The 16,106-nt window shown below is 45.7% G+C and overlaps 1 protein-coding gene across 2 annotated transcripts; it reads right to left on the reverse strand.

Annotated features, from left to right (window-relative positions):
- Window positions 1-278: 278 nt before the first annotated feature.
- Window positions 279-16,092, reverse strand: PPP1R7 (protein phosphatase 1 regulatory subunit 7). Of its 2 annotated transcripts, XM_064435743.1 has the most exons (11): window positions 15,953-16,032; window positions 15,321-15,398; window positions 15,044-15,166; window positions 11,010-11,065; window positions 9,989-10,054; window positions 9,220-9,350; window positions 8,168-8,330; window positions 5,068-5,184; window positions 3,744-3,848; window positions 2,800-2,886; window positions 279-658 (listed from the first exon to the last, which is right to left on the reverse strand). In XM_064435743.1, exons 2-11 carry the CDS (start codon window positions 15,361-15,363, stop codon window positions 482-484), a joined length of 1,068 nt encoding a protein of 355 aa, XP_064291813.1. In that variant the 5' UTR covers window positions 15,364-15,398; window positions 15,953-16,032; the 3' UTR covers window positions 279-481. The 2 variants fall into 2 exon arrangements, with proteins under 2 accessions (XP_064291813.1, XP_064291814.1); XM_064435744.1 differs by lacking the exon at window positions 15,321-15,398 and having other exon boundaries at window positions 15,953-16,092.
- Window positions 16,093-16,106: the final 14 nt, after the last annotated feature.

Raw genomic sequence — 16,106 nt, forward strand, 5'->3', positions numbered from 1 at the left:
TGTTTAAAAACATGAGTACAGAAAGGCTACTCCCCCTGCAGCCCCATGTTGTCCCACCAGGTATAGCTGGTAACTAACCTGGGTCAGATCTTTTTTCACCTTTTCACAGGCCACTGCTGGGCCTTGACCTGGAGGTGCTGTTTGTCAGGACATTCCCAACCTGAATGTGTGTCACAGTCACCAGTGGTCAGCAAGTGGCTCCCATGGCTTCAGCCTGCTGCAAACACCTTCTGGTAAAACCTCCCCCGTGAAATAAAAACCACAGGCACACTGAAGGCTCTTGTGTTAAGATTTAATAATAATAATAACAACATTTCAAAAACAATGAGTGCATTGTACACGAGACCTGGTTTCAGTGCTTTTTGTTGACTTTTTGCCCTGTGTGTGTCAGTGTACTGAAGACCTGGGGAGTGGTGAGTGGATAAAAAACCCTGCTGGGACATTTCCTGGAGGAGGGCAGGGGAGGGAGGGCACAGGAGGCTCAGAATCGAACGAAGGTGGCGTCGATCTGCCGCACGGTCGGGAGGGCCAGCATGATTTTGCGCCGGTACTGGGGGTCCTTCTGCAGGGGGTTTCTCTCCAGGTACACAGTCTCCAAGTTCTTGGCTCCTTTCAGCTCATCCAGGTCGCTCCAGCTCTCTATGAGGTTGTCATTCATCTGCAGAGCACACACAGGCACGTTCACAGCCACGGGGACCCCCAGAAAGGGAGAGCAGCCGTGGTGCTGTGTCACTGCTGCCAGGCACCACCGCTCACAAACTCCTCCTCCTCAAGATCCTTCCTGCCCTGGAACCCTGAGATGAGCTCTCCTGTCTCACATGCCAGGCCTCAGCACTAAACCCAACACCCCCACACTGTCCTGGCTGCTGGGCAGATGCCCCACCCTTCAGACAGCAGATCCAGCCCAACCAGTGCCAGGAGAGACCCTGCAAGACACCAGGCCAGTCTCTGCACCATCTCCCTCTCCACTGTGCATTTATGGGCTGGAAATTGTTATATCATCATTTATTTCCACTGTGACACCCATCTTCACTTTAATGACTTCTCAGGATACATTATAAAAGGTCCCAAACCGACATGAAAAGCAACATTTTCCTCTCTCCTCTACATAAATTTCCCTCCAAAAACTGCTTCTACGCTCCAGAGGAAATGCCAAGCTCTCTGATTTGAGTTCTTCTCCTGCCTCATTGTTGGCTCAGCAATTGCACACAAAGGAATGAGTGCTTCAGCTGTCCAACAAGGAAGCAAAGCTGCAAGGTGGCCCCATGCTGCCCAGCCCTGAGACAACAGCACCCTTTGCTTTTGGATACAGTCACAGCAGCAATGCCACCTTCACATAAAACACAAAAAAACTCACTGGACTGTCTCATTCTGCTACAGCTCATCACAATGTTCCTTCAGCCAAGTCACTCAACTTGCAGGTATCTCAGTCCCTCCACTGGGGATGTGCTACTGGCAAACTGCTAGAAGACTATCACAGTGGATAGGATTTTGAATTCTGTTTACTTAAGGTGTTAAAGGACATTGTTATGTGGCTTCAATTGTGCAGTCAGTAAAAAAAATATGAATTGGGATATACAACACTGGTTTCCATTGAAAATTCTGCCCTGCTTCTTTTCAAACAAATAATTTTTTAAACATAGTGTTGGAAGACTGGAACAAAGCCATTTTTGGGGCATTTTCTGTGCTCAGCTAACAGATCTTGGCCAGTACTCTGCTCTGACAAAGGACTCTAAACACACTGGTGTTTTTGCAAAGGACTCCAGCCAAGTTCAGCTCTGGCCTCTCCTTTCAGTACAAATGCAAGCAGTGCAGACACCTCCTGTGAGCACAGCACAGCAAAGAGGAAAACAGGAGGGAATTGCAGGGGATCAGGACAGGCCCCACAGCAGCCACACTGCACTGCCCAAAGATGACTGGGCAGCTAAATGGGCTTCTCCTCAGCCCTGCTCCTTAGAGAGCTCCCTGCAGGCAGGCATGGCCAGCTAGCACTGCTGGGGGGCTGCTCAGCCCTGCTGCAAGATGAGGAGCACCATCCAAGGAGCCTGGGCTCCAGACTCCAGCTGGGCTCCATTTGAAGCTGCTTCCCACTCCTTTTCTCTCAGCATCTGCCCAAGACATTGCACAGCACAGCTCTTATTCTCAGCCTCGAATGCAGAGACTCTACAAGAGCTGAAGCACAGGCCAGCTCATGAACAGCTGCTGCTGCTGCTTCTCCCTTTTCCACATGAGCACGTTTGTGCACAGCTCCCAAACATGGCACAGAGCTGATGCTTCAGGACAGGGCATCTCTGAATTTCCTGACCTGACCTAGGAAAGCCAAAGAGCTCAGCAATTCAGGCTGCCAGCAAGAAACAGAAGCAATCCTAAGCTGTTACCAGCCTCATAGGAATGGAAGCAGAAGTTGGTTTCATTTTCTTCATATTTATAACACCACAAACACACCAACCCTGCTCTGAACAAGCTCTCTGCTTCCCCTGGTCATGCTCACAGAAAGAAGAGCTGCAGAAACAGGACATGTGGGGCTGTTTCATAACCAACCTGAGCAGGAAGGCAGAGCCCATTTCCTAGGCACAGACAGGCTCCTTACCACTCAGCAAAGCTCAGCAAGAAATCTTTAAGCTGTTCCCTTTCCCTAGGGAAAACCACCACACACTTACCCAGACTGTCAGACCTTAAAGTGATCACCAGAACTGCAGGAGCTCCCTCCAAGGCACACATGCCCACATGCTGCCCATCTGAAGGGTTTCCCTCAGTGTGGCACAGACATTTTGGGGAACAGCTCTGGCCTGTGCTTACCCAGAACTCCTGCAGCTCTGTTAGGTGACTGATATTCTCGATCTTCTTAATTCTGTTGGCTGCAATATCCAGCATTGTGAGTTTGTTCTAGACAAAGCAAACACAAAAATATTAGATCTCATTTCCTTTCATCTTCTCTGTGCCACTTTTTCCAGGCCCAGAGTTGGAAACTGTCAGGGGCAGACACGTTATTGCCAGCTGCTCACATTCAGCTCAAATCTTGCTGCCTATATGGAACAAGTAAGATTGTTTTAAATTAAGTTGGGCTACTGACCCCCCAGAAGTGACAAAGTGACCCCCCATGTGACAAAAATGAAGGCAGTTACTGGCTGGATGGCAACTGCCAGCCAAGGGCTCCTAAAAAGTGAGCTTTCCTCAAAGTACATTAAGAGGAGGATTAAAAATCAGATCCAAAGTGTCCCCTTGAGCAGCACAGTTGAACAAACTCTTAGCAGCAGGAAACTCAACAATTTTAGAAAAGTTTTTGCTGGGTGAGAGTGAAAATGAGCCAGGCTTCCACAAAATCCATCCCATCCAAAAAGACAGGTATGTACATTGGCAGGAAGGCAAGCTGCATGCTATAGCTGCCTCTTACTCCCAAGCTCCAGTTCTGTCCTGTTGAAAAGCACTCGTGGTTATCCACAAGCTGCTGTCTGAAAGGCTGCAGCAGCTGTGTCCAGGAGCCTCCCCATGACTGGGGATCAGCCAGGCCACTGCTTCAACCACACCTCCCTTCCCCATGTCACAAACATAATCCTACTCCAGAATATCTGGAGGATCTTTACCCACACAAGATACTTTAACATACAACAAACACTTGGATATTTGTGGTCTCTCAAGAGACCCAGGAACTGGGAAAACTGAGGAACAAAAACTTCCAGAAAAGCCACTAAGCCAAGCAGCTCAGGGCACCAACTGTGCTGCAGAGTCAGGCAAAGGCTCACATTGTTCTCCAGGCCCTCGATGACCTCGATGCCGTTGTGGCTCAGGTACAGCTCCCGCAGGTTCACCAGGCTCTGCAGCCCCTCAATCTTGGTCAGACGGTTGTTCTGCAAGTGCAGCAGGCTCTTTAGAACACTCCAAACAAACCCAGACCCATGGCACCCACTGGGGAAAACCACTCCTCTAAAGTATGGCTGGGAAGGGGAAACAGAGACCTTGGGAGCTCAGCTGGTTGTCTCTGCACCACTGATGCATGAGGGAATCCCAGCTTCCAGCAAGAATCAGACTCTGACCTTCCCACCAAAAGTTGCAGCCTGAAACTTTTTGGCTGGGTGCCTTAACAAACAGCAGGCCTGTCCATGAACAGTGTTCATGTTGTAGGTCTTTCCAAATGGGAAAGTCAGAGAGGCAGTTACACACCTTAATCACACTGCACTCTTGTCCTGTCTGCACTCTTGCAGGACATAAAGCTAATTCTTTATGTCCTACACAATAATGCACACACAGGTACCACAGCAGGGGTCAGTGTGGCTTGCCAGCAGCTTTAAGAGCTACTACAGTGCACAAGCACTGTCTCATGGGTAAGAAGGAGATGCAGTGAAAGAAATTAGCTGAGTGTATTTTATTTCACCTTTTAAAAAGGAAGAAACTGTTTGAAAGCTCACTAAAGACACATTGCATTCAGCACAGGCTCGTTCACATTTCTTGCCTCTTCAGTAAGAAGGCAGTGACTCTGAGCCACTGTCATTTTAAGGATTACCTGCATAACACTTTCAGTGTTATTTAATACATAAGGAAACAGTGTTTCAGGAAGGAAGTAGGGCATAACACTCATTTCCTTTTCTTTCTTCCACAAAAATCAAACAGCTGTTTTATAATTTTATCAGTGTCTGTCAATCTCAAGTAGCATGAAAGGATGAAAAAAGGCAACACAAAGAATATCACACTTCCCTCCAGCACAGGAGTTTGCCCCTAACACTGCAGACCTGCTTACAAGAAGGCTGGAGAGGGATTTTCACAAAGGTATGCAGAGACAGGACAAGGGAGAATGGCCTTGAGCTGAAGGAAGACAGGTTTAAATTAGGTGTTAGGAAGAAATTCTCCTCTGTGAGGGAGGTGAGGGCCTGGCACACAGAAGCTGTGGCTGCCCCTGGATCCCTGGGGGAGCCTGGGACACAGCCTGGGATGGTGGAAGGTGTCCTGCCCATTTCAGGGGGTGGAACAGGATGGTCTTTAGGGTTCCTTCCAGCCCAAACCACCCAAACCACGAGAAGAGCTGATCCTGTCTCACAGGGTGGTGCAAGGCTTTCAGAACACAAGCAGTACCTGTATACTGAGCACAGTCAGGTTTGTCAGGGCATCCAGGTTCTGGAGCTTGGTGATTTTATTCTTTCCAAGGAACAGACTGTCAAGGTTAGTCAAGGTGTCAATGTTTTCAATTACCTGTGAAAGGAGCAGAGGAGCCAGTGTTACTGCAGAACCCCACCTGGGAGGTGTGGCTGTCACCTTGTAGCCACATTATAACCATGGGGTGTATCCTGGGTACAAGATACTCCTTTGTGAAGGAAAAAAAAAGCTGTCACTAGTGAATGGAAAGAGAACCTGGGAGGAAAGAACACAATTTGTAAATTTAGTCCTGCACATCAGTGACTGTATAACACAGAGGTGAGTGTTCAGCTCCTCTGCCATAAGCCAAGTTAGCTGTCTCACAGTGTGTGGTTATTGGATTTTAGTTCTGGTTACACAGCCTTGCTTCTGGCAGAACACACCCCAGCAGTCTGAGTGATGCACACTTTTTGAATACACACAGACACTGCTCCAGTTTAGCTTGAGCTCAGCCTTCAGGAAGAGAAAATCAGGATTTTTGGGAAGCATCAAGGATATTACAAAGGAAGGGAGAAAGCATGAACAGAAGAGTGAAAACAGGAAAAAGGGTAAAATTACAAATGGCTTCTGCAAACAAAAGGAGACACTTTTATTTCACAGGGAAAAGCCTCTGAATTAAAAAACCAAGACACTGTCAAAAGCAACAAGGACTTCACAACCAGACTTCAGCTCCCAGTAAAAACAATAATATGGACACAGACACACCCAGAGCTGTGTGACTGAGCTCAGGCAGGCTGTGACACCTCAGCTTTTCCACATGCTTCCTGCCTGCCAAAATTTCAAACCAGCAGTGCTGGGGGGCCAGGCCACTGAGTCCCAGCACACCTGGATCACTCTGGGTGTTCACCTGTGCACGCAGTAACACAAGGAAGGAGAAGATGGACACTCAGGAAAGGTGAGAAGCTTTTCAGTCTCTATCCCACAGCTGCCAGAAGACTGAACATACAGTGTTAATCAGCTCAAATTTGCATTCACCCCCCTTCTAGATTATGGACTTAGCCCTGTTGTGACCTTGCAAGAAAAATTATGGCTTTGTTGCTCACTGGCAGCTTCTCCAGCCCTGAGGAGGAAATTCTGATGACTCAGTACAGGGAGAGGAATGGAACAGATGAACATGAGGGGACAAAAACCTAAGAACAAGTAAAGAAGTGCTTGCATTACAGCTGCCTCAGTCCAACTTTAAGAAAAAAAAAAAAGCATTAAATATGTCAGCTCAAGCATAAAGTTCTGCTCCCCAAAAGAAACAGAGCAAGAAGTGCTCATGACTCCAAGGTAAGGGCACTCTGGGGGGTTTGAGTAGGCAAGAACAGCCCTGCTGCAGCAGCTCTAACACAAGAGAAGTCAATGAGGCACCTCAGAGCCAAGAACACTGCCTGAAGAGTCCACAGGCTTGTGCCCTAAAGAGTTAAGGGTGTGTCCAGCTGTAAAACACAGCCAAGGCACCCTGACCAAGAGAAAACCAGCCCAGGAGCTCCAGGTACCCCCAGGCAGCACGAGATTTCTTGTGCCAAGTCACAGGTTACTCACTCCAATAAAGCAATTAGAAGTATAAACACTGCTGCTTGAAGAAGCCAGAATAGAATTAACAGAAAAAGACCCCACCAAAAATAAAGTAATTTAAGAAGCTTGTGTTACTCATACTGTGACAATTTAGGTTTTTTTGTTGTTTGTTTCTTCTGTTAATATGCTCAGGCTCAACATTGAGAAAACACATAAAATAAATCTAATCCCATTATTAGAAATATTCCTTGGCTTGACAACATTATTGACAATGTACAGCCTAAGTATCAATTCAGAAATCTAGCTGGATTTTTTTTTCCAGATGATAATGATGCATAGATACAGAATACAGTACAGTTTTGTTTAACCCAACTTCTGTAATGCAAGGATCAGTGTGCTGAGCCTGCTCTGCTTCTGAAAAAAGCCAAGTGCTTTTCTCCAAAACTCCTGCTCCCCCATCCTGTGCAAACTCTAAGGTTCCTAATCCCTCATTTGACCTGGCTGATGTTCTCACACTCTAGATTTATCCCCCTGAATAATTTCATTTCCAAAGCAAAAATTCCTGGAAAACAATTCAGTCCAGTTTGGCTTTAGGACCAAACCAAAATTTTTCCTCTTCAAAAATGCAGCACACACTTCTGCCTTAGAAGGCTGTTTTAAATAGCTGAAGTTTCCTTCTTTTCTACAAAGACAAGTGTTCTTCCACAACTCCTGAAACAAAGAGGACAAACTGATCTTTTCCTAATCTTTCAGCATAACAAGCAATTTCTCAGGGACTATAAATGGGCAGCACCAACTTACACCACACTGATTGAAATGCACTCATCTTCTCTGAGTATTTTCTAAAGAGCATGTAATTTAAAAAGCTTTAAAAAAAGAGCTTATTTTGCATGTTGCAAGTCCTTTGTGTCATCTGTCTTACCAGTTCTCTTATGAACTGAGCAAATACATGAATCATACCTTAGGGACAGGAGAGACTACTCATACTTGCTCTCTTGTAAGTGGCAGAGATTTTAAACTGAAAAAGTCACAATCTGCATAACAAAACCCCAAAGCAATCAGCAGTACAGTACCAAGTTTTAGGTTTTAAAGGCATTCTAGAGCAAAGCCTCAAGAAATTTTTTTTCCTAAACAAGACTGAGTGCCATAGCAGGCTGCCAATTGCACCTGCAGATCAAACTCATTTTGTTTTCAATAGGTTTCATGCACTCAGCACCAGCCTGTAGCAAGGTAAGAAAAAACAACTGCTAGTTTTGATAGGCTTGGTCTAGCAGAAAGAAACAACCACCTGCAAAAGGAAACACACAGGGGATGTAAGAGTTCATTAAAGACAAAAATTCACAAATGGTGATTTAGCAGCCAGGCACTAATGCAAAATGAAAGGCTCCAGCATGCACAGCAATAAGCACAGGGAGTGACTGGAACAATAAAGACCAACAAAACTGCAAATCAAAGTCAATGCAGTGCACTTTCAGAAAATGCCAATATCACAGCACAGAGCTGACAACTCTCCAGCCAACATCTCTCAGAGCAAACCTACCCGAATTCGATTGGACCCCAACTCTAACATCTGCAGCATCTGCAAGCTGCTCAAATTCTCAATTTTGCTGATTTTGTTGTTGACAAGGAAGAGCTTTTTAAGCTGGGTAAGCCGATCCAGTCCTTCAATGTGTCGCAGAACATTAAAGGAGATGTCCAGGACCCTGAGGCAAAACAAACCAAAGGTCTCATCAGTCCATCAGGCAGGGATGATTCTGAAAGAGGCACTTTTAAACTGGTGGGGAATCTCCCTCCATGTCTGCAGAGATCAAGCTTTTTCTAGGCCTTGAAGCTGAAGTCATGAATGTAATTTCTTTTTATCAGAAAACACAACAAATAAAACTCTCAAAATACTTCTGTAGTATGTTAGGAAAAAAAAAAATCATCTGCCACATGCAGAAGACAGCCATTATTTTGCCCAGCCATGGAGCTGCCACGGTGGGAGGAAGCCAATCTGCATTTTCCTTGGGAAAGGTACCTGCCTGCAAGATCTGCCTCTGACAGGACCATGCCAAGGGCTCCCCTGGGCAGAAAGCAGTTGTGATGGTGAGCAGTGGGCCAGTCCTGCCCCAGGGGGAACAGTTGTGTAATGTACCCCCAGAGTGATCCAGGCAAGTGCCAGAAACTCAGAAACTTGGAAGAGTACTTACTCCTTCCCTAACGCTCTTGACAAAAACCAAACCAAAAACCTTACCTGAAATCTCCTGTCATTTTTGCAGGAATAAACACCTGTTACACAGAGCTCTCACTGCAGGAGCAAAGGGGGCCTCAGAGCTCCCACACCTGAGTGGAGGCTACAGCCACCAGCCATTCTCACTGCCTCACACAGCACATTTCATTTCCAGCTGCCTGTCCCTGGGCAGCTTCAGCATAATGAAATCTGTGTACTGCACAGGTTGAATATCAATAGAGAATAGACATTATCCTTCACAGAGCAGCTAAATACATTCTGAGAGAGGCTTGGGTGATAAACACTGGACTAAGTACAGCATGAGTAACACAGTGAGCAGCAAACCACCCCCAAACTAATCCTGGTGATTCCCCTGGACTCACTCAAGGTCCACCAGAGACTCCAAGTTCTCAATCTTCCGAATTTGATTGTCATAGAGATCCAGCTCCCGCAAGGTCTGCAGCTGCTCCAGGTTCTCAATGTGCTTGATCAAATTCTGACGCAGACACAGGGTCTGGAAAAGTTGAGGAAATTGTTGAGGAAAAGTTTAAAAAGAAACAGGAAAATGGCTATGAAGGATTGCATGTGATGCCTTCTGGTTTACAGTCTGAAGGGTGAGGGTTCCCCCAAGAAGTTTTGGTGGGAATTTGTTGGGTTGTTAGTGGCTTGCTGGGTTTTGTTTGTTTTTTTAATACAATCTTTTCTTGGTATGCTCCAGTTCTACAGAAGGAAATCTTTCAGCCACAATGGTCAGATACAGTAACAGCAGCCCAGAGAGGATACAAAATCTCCATCCCTGGAAATACTCAAAAGCTTAACTGGAGAAGGCCTTTGAGCAACACGTTCTAACTGGGCCTGCTTTGAGGGCTTTACTGAGATCCTTTACCATGCACTTTATTCTATGTTCAGTCTGCTGTGCCAGTCCAGGATGTGCCCTGATGCACTGCCTCCCATCCACTTCCAAAACACCCTTGCAAAATCCCAAGATTTTTATTATTCCTTGACAAATAGATAAACACTACCTTTTCCAGCTAAAAATGAAGCAACTCACTAAACCTCAGCCAAGAAGAGACTGTCTCTCTGTCCTCTTAGAGGTTAGATCTAAAAAATCCCCAGTTCCAAGAGGCATTCTCTATTCCCCAGGACTGTTACCTTCACTTTCTTGAGCACCTCAAATCCTTCAATCTTCCCAATCCGGAAATGATTCAAGTCAACATCCTTAAAGAGAAATGGAGGGATTTAGCAGGTGTTTCAAAACAAATCTGCTCTTCAAAGATCAACCTGGCACTTTGTTCTAAGGAAATCACAGTCTTACAAAATGTGTAGCTCATTAAAACTTCCCTTCCAAGAGCATTTGTAAAATGGGTTTGGCACATGATTTTACCACCACAACTGAGACACACAGCCTGAACCTGTCAACTGCAAATGCAAAATGTCAACTGCATATAATGCAACAGCCCTTTCCTGAGTCTGAGCATTACCAAAAGTAGAAATCCTCAGAAATTTACTGAGATGGAAAAATTCTTGCATAAATAAAGCTTTGCATAAAGTTCTCTTACCTACTTTGCTAGGGCTTAACCAGAACACAAGTTGCCATTTCCAGTTCCAGGCCTCAGATGAGCAGGAGCCACTGCCACTTTGAATAACCAGTGGTTTTGTGAATGTTAATTCTGCACTGGCAATCAGCTGAGGCACTTCCCATCTGTGCTGTTCAGCCCCAGATGCTCCAGATTTGAAAGTCAAAGAGAAAGAGAGCACTTCCCCAGCCTCAGAAGCAGCTCAAAGCCTCTGCTGCTGACGGGCTCACGAGGTAGCTGATGCCAAGGCACTGGGCTGGGTAAGTCACTGTGCCTGTTCCAAAGCACAGGGCTCACAGCAGCCAACAGCTCACTGAACAGACTCCCTGAAGCCCACAGCCCAGCAGCAGGTCTTGCAGCACAGACACACTCTGAGTGCATCTAGGCTTCATTTAAAATTCTAAAGTACTAACGGAACCTTTCAGCTAGTGATGAAAAATAGAACACCTCTACTTCTAGTCTAAAGGCTCTGAATCAGCTCTGGGGAGGATCACAGCAGCCAGCACCTCAGAAGAATGAGATCTTTGAACCAGGTTTCAATACTTGCCTTTGCCTGCTGCCGAATAAAGCCCGTAAGGACAAAAATCTGCCTTTACCTCAGCCTCTGGGTCCAGGCTAATGGTCTCCATGTCCACTGGTGTCTCCGCTTCCCCTGCAGCACAAGCAAACACATGACAAGCTCCTGTACCAGACAGCCCAAGGCAGGAAAACAGCCACCACGCAGAGAGCAAATGCTCCTCAGGAGCAGAAATACATGAGAGGCACAGCTCAGACATTCTGCTTCATTAAAACCACGAGAGCTCGTTAGGGAAAAACCTTTTTTTACAGCAGGGTTTCATGCTCAGGTGTGAAACACACAGATCAGCCCAAGCTGCCTGTGTGGCTGCTGGGAACTGCAGGCTCAAGGGTGGGCAGGATGCCTTTCCTTCACACCTACCCCATCCTAAGTGTCTGTGCTCCTCTGACAACATAATAAAACCTTGCCAAGAAGGAATCCTAAGTGCCTAGTGAGGTGGCCAGGAATGACCAAACATCTCAACAATCCCACCCTTCAGGTTTGTTCATTTTATTAGCACTGCCACTTTATGTCACTGTTGTGAACACTTTTGCATGGATCTCCCTTCCTTTGTTTGGCTGAACTCTCTACTATGCCAGACAACACTGTTTATCCCACTGCATGAATTTCCTTGGGAAATGCTTTTACAGCTCTGGAAAACACCCCAGCATTTGCTGTGCTTCTACCACAGTGCACGAGGGAGGGAAATTTACTGGAGAATTCATGCTGAATAATTCATGCTCTTCCCCATTTGGTGCATCAGTTTCTGAAGAAAAACAAAGTCTGATTCAGCTTTGCAAAACTGACATACAACACGATTTGCAAGATTTTTCTACTTCATGTGCAAAGCTTCTCTGAGTGCTACCAAAAACCCAAGCAACTTTAATTACAGTCCCATCCCAAAGGCTTTGCACTAACTCCAAGCTCATTCCCTTAACCCAGCAGCAATGACTATTTCCACAGCCCAGAATGGTTAAATCCCTGTAAATGTCAAGTGTTCCTATTTAATGAGTGCTCTTCCTGCTGATGCTTGGCCTTGCAAGCAGCAGTGCAGGCACAAACAGTACCAGCATCATCATTTTTAATGCCACCATCCAGCTCCAAGGGTTTGGTGGTCCACAGATCATCACTGACCTTCCTGTATTTGGGCTGTTGCTCTTGCCTGGACATTTAAACAGGAAAGAGACTCACTGAGCTGATTCACAGAAGTTAAGACTGAAAAAGCAATCTTTCTTTTTTTTCTTTTTTTAATAATAGCGGGGAACATAAATTATATTTTGGGAATGCAAAATGAGCTGGTAGTCTTGGGGATGTTGAACAGCAAGACAGAAATGCCACCAAAAATTGACAGACATACACGTGCCTGTCAGCAATGAGCAGTGAGCAACGCCTGTTTTTTTCTTATTTTAGTTCCCTATCAGGAGCTCTGCCCTTCAGCAAGGGAGTGGGATACCCCACCCTGCTGCTATCAAGGCTGTACCTCTCTGGCCTCTTTCTTGGGTGCAAAGACTCTCAGTGAGAAGAGCTCCAAGCCAAACAAGCAGCCTTGCAGAATTTACAGCCCACAGGAACAGTGCCCAGCTTTGGAACAACAGTTATTGAAGATATCACATGAAAAATCCAAATTATGCCCCTGGTATTGAGTGATACTGGCAGTAACTTAGTGGTCATGATGAGGAAATTTTTGAGTTTCAGGTCCTTTGAGACTTTAGAGTTGTCTAGTAAAGCCAATTACACACTTGATGAAGAGAAAAATCTTCAGCAAAAAACACCATTCAAGCAATTGACTTTGTTTGGCTAGGAAGTTTGAATATTTTAATTTATTAGCACTTGATTTAGGTAATGTGTTAAATACTCTGTTCTGAGGCTCCTCTTAATTTTGACATATGGCTTTGAGAGACCTCTCACAATAGCCAGTGTGGAAAGCAGCACTCAAATCCAAAGCTGCAAAACCAAATCACACAGAATACACACTGAATTCACTAAAATAAAAGAAATTTAAAACTGAACACACAGGCAGGGCTGTTGTGTACTGAAGTCAACTGCCATGAAGTCTATGCTCTGTGTATAAAGCACACAGCAGCCTGAGGGAGATGTGTGTCTGGTATGAGCTGTAAATCAGTACGGGTAGGAAAATGTTAAAAATACATTTTCTCTCAAGAGCAGAAAATAAAATAAAAAATAAAAAAAAAGAAAGGAAGGAGAAAGAAGAGAAAAATGGTTCTAGCAAATTTACAGTCATTTTATTTATGAAGTGACTGGATATAAAAAAACCTCTAAACTGACCCTCCTACAAGCACTTTACAGCCAGGACTGCAATTTCCCTTGCAAATTGCTTTACTCCACACTTCTCAATGGAAAAAATCCCATCACTCTGGCAGTGAAGTTTCCTAAGTGAATTTCTGTGTAACCCATGCCTGCAAGCCACATGCCTTTGCAGAGGTGGAAAAAAAAAAAAATCCTCCATTGAGAAAACCCAAATTCCACAGTGGGAACAGTCATTACTGAGTTATGTAAGTTCACAGTACCACAGGCATTTCAATCACCAAAAAGCCTAACTACACTTTTTAAGTGCATATGCATGAAGAACATTATAAATAGCTCAGTTACATGATTTCTAACCAGAGCCTCTATTCCTCAGAGAATTAGCTAAATGATGAATTTGAAATTTCAGCTGTTCAAGCTACTTAAGATCTTCTGTGAAGAAAATGTGGAAAACTCATCATTTTCCTTTCAGCTGAGACATTCAAAGCTGGCTGTGGAAAGTATCTCAAATGTTCACAAATTATTCCTCTGCTTGGTTCCTGCCCTAGTTTTCTGAATGCTTACAGTTTGGAAAAAGCAACAATACAGTCATTATATTAAACAGTGCACAAATGTAATTCAGCAAACAAATCTGAATGTGCTTTTCTTGCTTTCCCTGGAGTGAAAGTACATCACTTCTGTATTTCCTTTCATAGAACTCCCAGGGGAACAATGTGCAAAATACAACCTCCAACACACAGCTAAGTCATGGCAGCTGAGCAAACACTCAGGATGCCAGGCATGCAGGGGAAAGCTCTGTCTGATCTGCATGGTTCCACCAACTGCACAGTGCTGGGGATGCACAGTCTGCAAAGCCATGAAGCATGGAAGAGCATTTCTTTAGTAATATTTAGGGGGTTTAAACTATCAGCAACAAATTAGGTCTATATAGATGCATTCAGTTAGGAGAAGAGATTTAAAATTCTAGTAACAATTTATCAGTTTGAAGGATACTTTGGCAAATCCCAATGTGCAAGGTTAAGATGAGCAGGGATCTGCTGTAAGAACTAAAATTTCTTTCATTATTTTCCTTCCAGTATCCCAATAATAATAATAATACCATGGAGATCTCTGTCAAAAGGATGATGTTACATTTCAGACTGCACCAAAAGCTATGCTCACACCACCACACAGGGTGTGCAGAAAGGGATCTGCTCTGACAAGCTCCATGCAGGCACTGAAAACCCTTCCATCAAACATCCACAGGCTTTAAAGTCTGTCAGTGCTTCTACCCATGTTCCAGTGCAAACAGTGGGATCAGCAGGAAAAGTTTACACCCAAGAGGATTCAAATATATAATTCTGAGATGTCTTAGAACATTTTGAACATGTTGTTTTAATTAAAAAAAATTAAAACAACAAAAGGGACAGGTTCCCTCAAGCCATCTAGAAATAGTCTTGGTTGCCTTCCAAAGGAACCTGGCAATTCTGTAGGCAGAAAAAAACTACATAAACTAAGGCAGAATTAAGCTCCTTATGATACTTTATGTGGAAAGATTTTCATTAGAAGTTATCTAAATTTCCACAAAAGAAAAATATAAATAAAGACGCTTTCCATTTCGACATCAAATATTTCAAAGAGAAACACGGATGGGTAAACAAACAAGGGGAAAAAAAAAAAAAAAAGCTCTATACTAGCAGTTCCACAAAAAGCAGGCAACTTTATTCTAGCAAGGACAACAGTCCGGGTTCATTGCCATTCGGGAGGAGGCTCCGGGGCAGGTTGCCATGGCTACCCCGGCAGGCGGCGGCGCCGAGGCTGACACGGTACCTGCGGAGCTCTCGCCGTTCTGCTCATCCCGCAGGCTCTGCTGGCTCAGCTCCGTCACCAAGCGCACCGCCTGCTTCCTGCCCTCCTCGTCGCCCGACTCCTCCGACTCGATCCTCTTGTCCACTGCACAAGACACAGAAAGGCAGAGTCAGGCTTTTCCCAGCACAGGGGCAGCGGGCAGGAGAAATAACCGGGATTCACATAAACGACTAGGCAGTTAGTAGAAATCCTAAGTTAACTAAATGAAAGGTTTAGTCTTAAATAAAAGGCCTCTTACCCCTTGTTTCTACTTTGATTTTGGGTGCACTTTTTCCTCCCATCACATCTTCCTAAAACCAACAATCTGGGAAGAAGACTGGAGGAAAAAGGAAATTTCTTAGATCAATGAAGTGCAATTCCAAAGATTACGGAGATGGAATCAGAACGATTACACTTTAAGAGCTTTTAGAATTAAAGAAAAAAAATAAAAAAAAATCAGTATCATGTACAATAGTACCAATGACAGGAAGAAGTGAAAAAATCCTCGCAGGTAAGAGCAGCCTCCCCAGGGCAGCCTGCCGGGTCCCTTCAGGATGAGCGAAGCCCGGGCCAGCAGAGGCTGCTCGCTGCCCCCTCAGCCTTTCCTCTGCTCTCACCGGACACTAAGCAACACCCTGAAGCCTTCTTTCTCCTTATCTTTACTTTTTGCGTCACTGCACCTCCAGAACCCCGCTCCTGGCCCCCGCGGGTATCCCGCCCTGCGGTGACACACACCGGCCCCGCCGGACACCGGCCCTCGGGCCGGACACACGGGGGCTGCGCGCCCCCGCCGGGCCCGCGGGCCCTCCCGGCGCGCAGCACGGCACGGAGGCGGCGCTGGAGCAGCCCCCCCGGCCCCTCAGCCCCGCGACGGCCGCGGCGGGCTCTCACCCTCCATCATCTCCTGCGGCGCCGCTCCGCTCTCCGCCGCCATAGCGCTCCGCCTCCCGCCGCCCCTTCCGGAAACCGCCTCCGCCGCCGCCGCCCCAGCCAATCACAGCCCGCGGGCCCCGCGCGGCCTCCTGGGAGTTGTAGTTCTGTGCGG

The sequence above is a fragment of the Passer domesticus genome, chromosome 11 (assembly GCF_036417665.1).
Source record: "Passer domesticus isolate bPasDom1 chromosome 11, bPasDom1.hap1, whole genome shotgun sequence".
Classification (NCBI taxonomy): Eukaryota; Metazoa; Chordata; class Aves; order Passeriformes; family Passeridae; genus Passer; species Passer domesticus.